General features: G+C 42.3%; 1 protein-coding gene across 1 annotated transcript; it reads right to left on the bottom strand.

Annotated features, from left to right (window-relative positions):
- Nucleotides 1-455: 455 nt before the first annotated feature.
- Nucleotides 456-2,824, bottom strand: CLDN5 (claudin 5). Its single transcript, XM_070950473.1, has one exon. It carries the CDS (start codon nucleotides 2,633-2,635, stop codon nucleotides 1,967-1,969), a length of 669 nt encoding a protein of 222 aa, XP_070806574.1. The 5' UTR covers nucleotides 2,636-2,824; the 3' UTR covers nucleotides 456-1,966.
- Nucleotides 2,825-10,307: the final 7,483 nt, after the last annotated feature.

Genomic DNA, 10,307 nt, shown 5'->3' with positions numbered 1-10,307 from the left:
TTATCGTCTCATGCAACCATCCAAACCTGGAAACCAAACTAATACTTTTTAAGTTCCAGGCTGGAAACATCTGGAAAGAGACAGTGGGCTAAGAAAATATCTCCCACCCACCCTAAATACCTGGCAATTCACAGACTCTTGCCAATCTCGTCTTCCCCAGTTAATCATACTAAGTGTCTTAGTCTTTACAGTGATGGAAGGCTTTAAAAAAAACAAAAAACAAATTAGTCATTTAAAAAAAAAGTTCAAATAACCTTGAAAATACATACTTCAAAAGCAGGAAGAGCGTAGAGGAAAAAAATATTGTTCACTTTTTTTTTTTTTTTTGCTAACTGAACAAGTCATGTTCTTTACGGATAACCACACTAACACATGAAAAGGAGACATGTTATCATTTCATATAATATATATATATATATTATAAATATGCAGCTATATAGAATATATACCAAGATCTTTGATTTGAGAACACTGTTGATGAAGACAGATTTTTTTAAGTTACAGTGTGAAATAATAATAATCATCATCATAAAAAAATACAGTACCAGAATTATCCCTGCTCCAAATCCACTGAAGGGAATTAAAAATTGATGGTTACAAACGGAAAAGAGAACCGGGGCAAACTCTGAATCGGAAACTTCGACAAACAGAACATTCTCTGCTGGATTATTTAAAAAAAACCCAGGGTGGATTTTTATTTGGCACACAAAAAAGAAATCAATATTGAAACGGATATTTGGAAACAGAAACATCCAGTCCAAATTTCACCGAGTTGTCCCATAACTTAAAGATGATAGTTACATCATTTAAAAACAAGGCAGTGCAATGATGGAGCACAGACAAATGGCAAACACCCCCCTAATTTTGAAGTTAGCCTGGTGAAAAACCCAACAAGAAGACAGAATTTTTTTTTCTTGCAATAAAATCTGTTTTAGAGGAGAAACCGTAAAAGAAACGGCCATGAAGTAAGAAATTGCTAGTTAAACTAGGCAGCTCTGAATGCCAAGTCATTTCTAATTTTGTTCAAGGGATCTTTCACCCGGTATTAAAAGAGAGAAGGAAGGGGAGAAAAATAAAAACAAAGTAGTGATAGGAAAAGAAGGGAAGTTTAGAAAGGGAAGAGAACATCCCCACCCCAATAAAATCCCATTAAAAAAATGGTGCAGGCTCAGGACTTCCTGAAGAAGTAGCCACCTCTCACACCTTCACATTACTCCTAAAACACAATTCCCTCTGGTCATCTCAGTAACAGGGTTGGAAGGGACCTTTTAGAGGTCATCTAGTCCAACCCCATCTCGGCAGAATACACCCCAAAGTCAGAAGCCGCCTCCCCCCCACTTATATTTACAAGATCAGTGTCCCTCCCTCATCCCAAAGAAAGCATCGTCCTCTGATATATATTTTTTTTATTCTTCCCCCCACCCCGCATGAAAAATATTTAGGAATCATCTAAAAACTTAACTTTTTTTTTTTATTTTTTTACTAAGGGAGAGCTGAAATACCCCCAGGAGCTTCTTCCTCCGAAGAAAAGCCAAGCAGCCGAGGTACTCAATGAGGGCTAGTACAATTCGAAGTCCATACAGAGAAGAATTCTCAAAGCAAAGGAAGAGTCTCGGGTGCGAATTTTCCTCTTTTCTTCTTGTTGTTGTTGTTGTTTTCCCCAAATAGTTTCTCCCTCCCCTCTAAAGTCACAAAAGCGAGGAGGAAGGTCTTCATCCGAGGACCAGCTATCCCTCGCCTCTTCCCCGTCCAGCCAACTCTTCCCTCGGCCCCGCGACGGGGTGGATGGCGCTCTTTTTTTTTTTTTAAATTAAAACAAAATCCCTAAGTCGGACGACGCTTTAACAGTAACAAGAGTCGGAAGGGCCCTTGGAGGTCATCTAGTCCGACCCCCTGCTCACTGCAGGAGTACCCCTCGTAGGGATTCGAACCGCCGGCCTTTCTGACCGACCTAGCCAGAAGTTTTTCAGACGTAGTTCTTTTTGTCGTATTCTGCTCCTCCTCCGTTGGAAACCGGGGCGGCGGAACGGCGGGGGGCCGAATATTTAACCGGGAAGCTGCCGCTGTCGTCCTTCCAAGCCGATGCCCCGCAGATGAGCGCGCCGCCCATCAGGAGAAGCGTGGCGGCCGCCCACCCGAGGTAGAGCGCGGCTCCCATCTCTCGCTTCTTGGAAGGCTCCACGTTGGGGTCGTAGAAGTTGCTGATGATGGTGTTGGCGAACCAGGAGGGGGGCACCAGCACCAGCAAGCCGCAGAGGAGGAAGAGCCCGCCTCCGATGCCCGCGATCCAGTCCTTGATCTTAGCCCCGCGCAGGCAGGTGGTGCACTGCGCTCCCGTGACCGTCACCAGCAAAGCCACCAAACCCAGCACCGCCCCGATGACCATCAGAGTCCGGCCGGCTTGGATCTGCGGGCTGAGCGCCAGGATGGAATCGAAGACTTTGCATTGCATCTGCCCGGTGCTTTGCACCACGCAAGCCATCCAGAGTCCTTCCCAGGTAGTCTGCGCCACCACCAGGTGACCCTCGATGAAAGCCGAGACTTGCCACATGGGCAGGGCGGCCACTAAGATCGCCCCTGTCCAGCCCAGCACGGACAGGGTCAAACCCAACAGCTGGATCCCTGTAGACGCCATCCGGGTCAAAAGCAACGCCTTTAGATGCGTGTAGGTGTGTATGTGCGCGCCTTCCTCTCTCGCACTGGCTTTCTCGCCGTCGATCGATCTCCCCCTCCCTTTGGGTTAGCAGCGCCCTGAGACGTTCCTTTTCTCCGGCCCGTCGGGGGGAAATCTCCGCTTCTCTCCTCTCCGCTCCCGCTTCACAAGTTCTCTCTCTGGCTTGATGCGCAAAGGATGCCCGGCTCCACTTTATATAGGCGCGATGCAAGCTGCCCTCTGCCCTCCCCGTCGAAGGGAAGGCGAGAGAGACGCGCCCCCTCCCCTCTCTCTTTCTCCACCGGCCAATAGGAAAAAAGGAACGGCTTCCCCCGCACCAATCAGGAGGCTCGGAAGACAGGAAAAAAAAATAAGTAGCATTACAATCTCCAAAAAAAAAAAAAAAAGAGGAATATCAAAGGATAAGGCGGGTGAGTCAGGATGGGGGCGCTGGCCGGGGAGAGGGGAACAGGGGAAAGTGTCTGGGGAGAGGGGAGGGGGACGCTCCGGTCAGTGACACACCACTGGCCCTTCTTCCCCTTTGTAAAGCCGGGAGAGGGCGAGGAGGGTACTTCCCAAGTTTGCAAAAAGCATCGCTGCCCGCGGGCGAGACCAAACGGGGAACAACAATGCCTTCGTGCGCGACGTGGGTCAGGCAGGGCAGCGGGAAGAGATGGGGCAGGATGCGCGTCTTGCAAAATCCTGTCTCTTTCTGCCCCTGATGCCCCTTATGAGGGACAGATAGATAGACAGAGAGAGGGGCAGACGGACAGAGAAAGAGAAAGAAAGAGACAGAAAGAGGGGGGAGGGAGGGAGAAAGAGAGAGAGAGACAGAAGGAGAATGAGAGAGAGAATGAGAGACAAATTGAGAGATAGAGAAAGAGAGTGACAGATAGAAAGAGAGGGATGGAGAAAAAGAGACAGAAAGAGAGATAAAGAGATAGAGGGGGAGGGAGAAAGTAGAGAGAAACAGAGAGATGGAGAGAGAGAGAGAGAGAGAGAAAGACGGAGAAAGAAAAAGAGATAGAGAGGGGGAGGGAGAAAGAGGGAGAGACGGAGAAAGAGAGAGAGAAAAAGAGAGATAGAGAGAGGGGGAGGGAGAAAGAGAGAGAAAGAGGGAGAGACGGAGAAAGAGAGAAAGACACAGAGAGAGAGACAGAAAGAGAGAGAGAGTCAAAATCAGTTCGTTTTATTTTTATTTTTGCAATATTATTTTCCGGCGGTGGATTTTTAAGTGGGAATTTTTGCTACCGAAAGAAAAAAAAAAATCTGTAGCCAACCAGTTGGTTGCCGTGTTTTATTTAAATCACTCTGATAGCTTTGCTTTGCGCTACCTGTACATACCCCATAATCAAGATACATTTATTTTTCTAAAAGATACACAAGGTTGTTACCGTGGGCGTAAGCTTCGCCCTCGAAGGGTTGCTAATATTTCTTGTGGATCGGCTACGGTTTTGGGTGGCTTGTTCTATGTTTGAAAAATGTGCCTTATGACCCTTTTTCACACTTACAACCGTTGCAGCATCCCCGTGGTTGCATGATCAAAATTCAGACGCTGGGCAACTGACTCATATTTATGACGGTTGCCATGGTGTCCCTGATGGGGGGGGTGTCATACGATCCGCTTTTGCGATCTTCTGACAAGCCAAGTCAATAAGGGAAGCCAGATTTATTTACCAACCATTTTACTAACGTAACAACTTCAGGGATTCACTTCACTTCAAACTGTGGCAAGGAAGGTCTAAAAGAAGGCAAAACTCAACTGTCTCACTGAGCAACAGAACTTTGGAGCTCAATCATGGTCATGATTTGAGGACTACTTGTATTTCGAATAATTCGTTTTGCGTGCGTGTGGTTGGAAAGCACCCACGATCAAAGTTGTTTCTTTCAATTCTCTTTTTTTTTTCTTTCCAACTAGGCTTTTGAGGGACGCTTGGTCAGCAATCTCCTTTCTGAGAATTGATGTTGTTGTTGTTGTTGTTGTTATTATTATTATTATTATTATTATTATTATTATTATTATTATTATTATTATTATTTTAAAAAAATGATTTATAAGGTTTACAAATTAGCCGGCTCCAAGATTCTAGATAGTCTTTGGATTCATATGATTTCAACCTTCCCAGAGTGCAACTTGTGGAATTAAAGTACAAAAAAAGGCAGATTTCAGATTAATCCAATTAACGTTAGGGGAAAAACTGCTTAACGTTGAGAGAAGCTAGAACGTGGAAAAGGGGAGTTGGGTTTCTTGGCTGGATGTTTTTAAGCAAAAAAATAAAATAAAAATCTTTTGGGGAGGATTTTTTTTTTTGTTTTTTGAATAGCAGGAAAGATTTGACAGTTTCAGTGAAAGATTGGACTCTTCCAACTTTATGATTTAAGAATTCTGGGCCATTATTTATTGAATCATTTGATGTTTAGATCATCTGCCATGCTTCTTCAGAGTTCAGTTCAGTTTTGAAATATCTAGTGTTTATCTGTTGATTTTTTCCCCCACATTGCCTGCTATCCTCGTCTTTTAGCTGTTTATAATAAAACACACATACACACCCAAAACCAGAAGTACGAAATACAACGATCAAACAGCAGAGAATATTTGTAGACTCTGGCTTGAATTGTGGAGTCCTTGATAACTTATTTTCTTGTAAATGAAATGTCTGCCAGAAAACAACCAAAGCTCAGAGAGCACCAAGGACTCCACACAAACAATCCAAAAGAATTGAAACCAACAATTAAAAATCTTCTTTTCAAGAGTTGTGTTTTGCAAGTGGCCCCAAAACATTGGAATTGAGATGTGTAAGACTGAAATGAAAAAAAAACAAAAAACAACCAAACCATAGACCTTCAAAGTGAGTCAAAATCTCTCCAGGTCTCAGATATAGTAGAATAATTAAAAAAAAAAAACAATTATTCAGACAATCTTCTTGTTGTTGTATTTTTGTCCAAAAAACATCAAGTAGAATTGTTGATGTACTTTTGCAGCCTCTCCCTTTAACCATATCTCACTTCAGGGGTGAAATCCAGCAGGTTCTGACAGTTCTGGAGAACCGGTAGCGGAAATTTTGAGTAGTTCAGAGAACTGGCAAATACCACCTCTGGCTGGCCGCAGAGTGGGGTGGGAATGGAGATTTTGCAATATCCTTCCCTCAGGAGTGGGGTGGGAATGAAAATTTTGCAGTATCCTTCCCCTGCCATGCCCACCAAGCCACACCACGCCCACCAAGCCATGCCCATAGAACCGGTAGTAAAAAATAATTGAATCCACTGATCTCACTTCCCAACTATAGATCTCAACTCAAAATAGAGAGGATAAAAAGATTTTTTGGGGGGAGTGTGTGGGAGAAATGGACTGATTGTTGGAATATTGGATTCCCTCGGGAATATTAAAAGATAGTCGGGATGGGAAAATTTATCATGGTGATATTTGTCCATATATATTTTTTTTGGTGGAAGAATTATACTGATGGCTATGCCAAAAGCAATTTTCTTTCCATTTAGCTTGTTCGCAAAGGGATGTAGTAAATATTTATTAATCCAGCAATGTGCCATCTTGTTATCTTAAGTTTGCAAGGAAGGCTACCCCATAGAAACAGACAACAATGTTGTTTTGAGAACACCTAATTCCTTTTGGCAAAGAAGGATTGGGGAAAGGAATGGGGGGTGGGGGAGGCCGATTTTACAGTTGAAAAGTCTTGGGAGATTTTTCTTTCTCCCTGTTTGTTAGGATTAAAGCATTAGATCTCTCTCTCAAGATATATTAGTTTATTTCAGGACAAGTCCGCTCTCAATAAAACTACATTTCTTGCATCTAAGCTGCTTTAAAACCCGCTCGAGGCTCAGGAAAGGAACTTTTGCTTGCTAATAATACAATCGCTGGTACAAATACATTCCATTGAGTCTGTCGGTTAATATTCCTCAAATAGATTTTTTTTTTAAAAAGCAGCATCTTTGAACTAAGGAGTGATCTTAAGTGTCCCTCGTTTCTTGCTCCCAAACTGTTACTGTATTTCCATTCAGAACTGATGAAGCTTCTTGGATGAGGAGTGAAAAGCCTTTTTCTTCCTCAGGGGAGGGAATCCAGAATGAATAAAACAGCTGAGGCGTGGCAATCCTCTCTACCGTACGGCTGAATCCCACCCCTGGTCAAACGGGGGTGATTTTTCAAACCCATTCCAGCATCTGAATTTTTGATCCCACGACCACGGGGACCCTGCAACGGTCATAAGTGTGAAAAACGGTCCTAAATCCCTTTGTTTCAGTGCCATTGTAACTTTGAACTGTCCCTAAATGGACTGTTGTAAGTCGAGGACTATCTGTAGTTGAGAGGAGTTTAATTTTTAACACACACACACACACACACACACACACACACACACAACCCAACACTTTATGAGTCAACCAGCTTGGATGACAACATGAGACGTGTCCCAGGTTTGACTTATAAGGAAGCCAAACCTGCTCATCATCAGAGGTGGTCTTCAGCCAGTTCGGTGCGCAGAAGCATTTTGATGACGTCGGGATCGGTGGGCGGAGCCTCCTGCCGGTTTTACTACCGGTTCAATAGAACCGGTGTGAACCGGGGGCAACCCACCACTGACCCCGGCGCTATGCCTTCCTATTTAGCCATGTTTTCTTTTTTTTTTCTATTTTTTTTTAAAGTTTTTTATTTTTTTCCCCTCATAAACATAGCTTAAATGTACAATTTCTTATCTGACATACATATTTTTTTTTAACTTTCATACTAATATAATCTTCATCCTGAACAATTGAATTATATTCAGGGTTGCTCTTGTACCATTTAATCTCCCTTGTTTTACAACAAGCCTTCTTCTCCCTCTCCTCTCTTTCCTTTCCCTCCCTTCTTCCATCTGCTCTTCTACTTTCTACTTTCCTCCTCTCCTTCTCCTCCTCTCCTTCCTCTTTCTTTCCCCCACACTTCCCTTCTTCCTCCCTTCTAACCTTCTCTTCTACCCTTGTTTCCCCTCTCTTTCTTCCTCTCCTTTTCCCTTTCTTCTTTCCCTCTCTCTCCTTCCACTCTTCTCACCTCTATCCCCCACCATTCTCTCTCTATTGTTGCATTCATTTTCAATTTAGTATCTATTTAGCCATGTTTCCTAAGCTGCACGCATGCGTGCAAGCCACGAGCACGAACAAATAACATGCACGGAAGACTGCATGTATGCATGGAAGGAATGCATGCTCATTTTCGGTGCTGGGGTGAGCCGGTTGTTAAATTATGCGAAGCCATCTCTACTCATCATATCCTTCGATGTGCAATTTTCAAGCATGGACCTCCTGATTTCCGCTGCCAGTTCATGTAATGTAGTCAGCTGGTCATGCCTAAAAAGGAAACACTCCAGAAGGGTGCCCATTTCAACCACAAAAGCTTCGTCATTTGTGCACAGAGGGAATTGATGCAATGCACACACCAATGGTACATGCGAGCAACGATAAGCAACTGTGTAGAAACAGGATCATAAGGTTGACTTGGTCATCGGAAGTTCCACCTCCAGTTTTTTTTCCCCAGTGTGGAACATCTGCAAATATGGGCTTCTTCTCTTATTCTTCTTCTGTTCTGTCTCCCATTCAAGAACCCAGCGAGCCCAAAAGGGTAGAAGGACTTAATTCGGACCAAAAATGCCAGCTGAGTTGGGGGAAAACAGACCCAAAATGCACAGACGTTTAATGAGAAGTTGATTGCAAAAATATGAATCACGAAGAGATAATATTGTTTTCGGATGTCCATATGGTGAGCAGGATTTGAAGCTCCGCTTGAGGGAAATGTTGCAATTACTACTAATAACAACAACAAAAAAAAAGTAGAAAACATGTTTTGTAGAAAGTCGTCTCAAATAACTCACCCTCAAAGATAGATAGATGGATGGATGGATAGATAGATAGATAGATAGATAGATAGATAGATAGATAGATAGATAATAGGTAGGTAGGTAGATGATAGATAGACAGATAGATAGATAGATGATAGGTAGGTAGGTAGGTAGATAGATGGATAGATAGATAGATACTAGATGATAGGTAGGTAGGTAGGTAGGTAGATGATAGATAGATAGATAGATAGATAGATAGAAAGAAAGATAGATGTAGGTAGGTAGATAGATAGATAGGAAGGTAGGTAGATAGGTAGATGATAGGTAGGTAGGTAATAGATAGGTAGGTAAGTAGGTAGATGATAGATAGGTAGGTATGTAGGTAGGTAGATGATAGATAGATAGATAGATAGATAGATAGATAGATAGATAGATAGATAGATAGATAGATGATAGAATAGAATTCTTGATTGGCCAAGTGTGATTGGACACACAAGAAATTTGTCTTTGGTGCATAAGCTCTCAGTGTACATAAAAAGACAAGATACATTCGACAAGAATCATAAGATACAACACTTAAGGATAGTCATAGGGAACAAATAAGCAATCAAATCATACTTGGAAACGATCAATATAAATTGTAAGGATGCAAGCAACAAGGTTACAGTCACACAGTCATAAGTGGGAGGAGATGGGTGATAGGAACGATGAGAAGATTAATAGTAATGCAGATTTAGTGAATAGTTTGACAGTGTTGAGGGAATTATTTGTTGAGCAGAGTGATGCCGTTCGGGGAAAAATTGTCCTTGTGTCAAGTTGTTCTGGTGTGCAGTGCCCTATAGCGTCATTTTGAGGGTAGGAGTTGAAACAATTTATGTCCAGGATCCGAGGAGTCTGTAGATATTTTCTCAGCCCTCTTTTTGACTCGTGCAGTATACAGGTCCTCCATGGAAGGCAGGATGGTAGCCATTGCTTTTTCTGCAATTCTAACTATCCTCTGAAGTCTCTGTCTCTCTTGTTGGGTTGCAGAGCCAAACCAGACAGTTACTGTAAGTGTGAGCAAATGAGCAAATATTAAGTGTGAACAAACGAGAAACTATTAAGTGTAGTTATGAAGCAATTATGGTCGCAAGCAACATAATATCTAGCATAGTCCTGTATGTCAGGAGGAACTGATGATGTTGTACCATACAGGTAGTCTTCAACTTACGACAGAGAAGGTTGCAAACGATGATCACATGATCCTAGGATGTGACAAACATTGCCGGTTGCCAAGGGCTTGAATTGTGATAATGTGACCATGGGGGTGCTACTGTGATGTTTGTAAGTGTGAGGACTTGTTACAGTATAAGCCACTTTGCCATTGTAACCATCATTAAACGAATGATTGTAAGTCAAGGACCCCCTCTATATTGTAGCCTTTCTCAAACCAACTTCTCATCCCTATTAAGCTTTAAACTGAATATTTTTGCTTTAACCCAATACAAATGATTGACAAAACCATAAACAATCAGCAGAATAAATCAATACTTGAAGTTATAGATCAGATTAAAATATAATTCTATAGGTAAGAAAACCCAGATTTTGGAAAATATTTCTTTGCAATTATTCTTTTTAAGGCCTCATGACATATCCGCCTAGATGTGACAACTAGTTGAGGAAGGAGCATGACTCCACAAAGTTCTCAATTGCTCAATTTTGTTCCTCTAAAAATAGACATCTGGTATCAAAAATACCCATGTTGTTTCCTAAATTCGTAACTTGTGAAATATCTGTGCAAAACGTTTAAGTGAATTCAAAGCTGCTGATTCTCTTTCATAATTAAT

The sequence above is a fragment of the Pituophis catenifer genome, unplaced genomic scaffold (assembly GCF_029215685.1).
Source record: "Pituophis catenifer annectens isolate HBS135680 unplaced genomic scaffold, rPitCat1.0.hap2 SCAF_10, whole genome shotgun sequence".
In the NCBI taxonomy this organism is placed as follows: Eukaryota; Metazoa; Chordata; class Lepidosauria; order Squamata; family Colubridae; genus Pituophis; species Pituophis catenifer.
This window is presented reverse-complemented; position numbering and strand designations above follow the sequence as displayed.

Bases quoted from the DNA above. Each gene is read 5' to 3' on its own strand.
- CLDN5 (XM_070950473.1), bottom strand. From the start codon at position 2,635: ATGGCGTCTACAGGGATCCAGCTGTTGGGTTTGACCCTGTCCGTGCTG.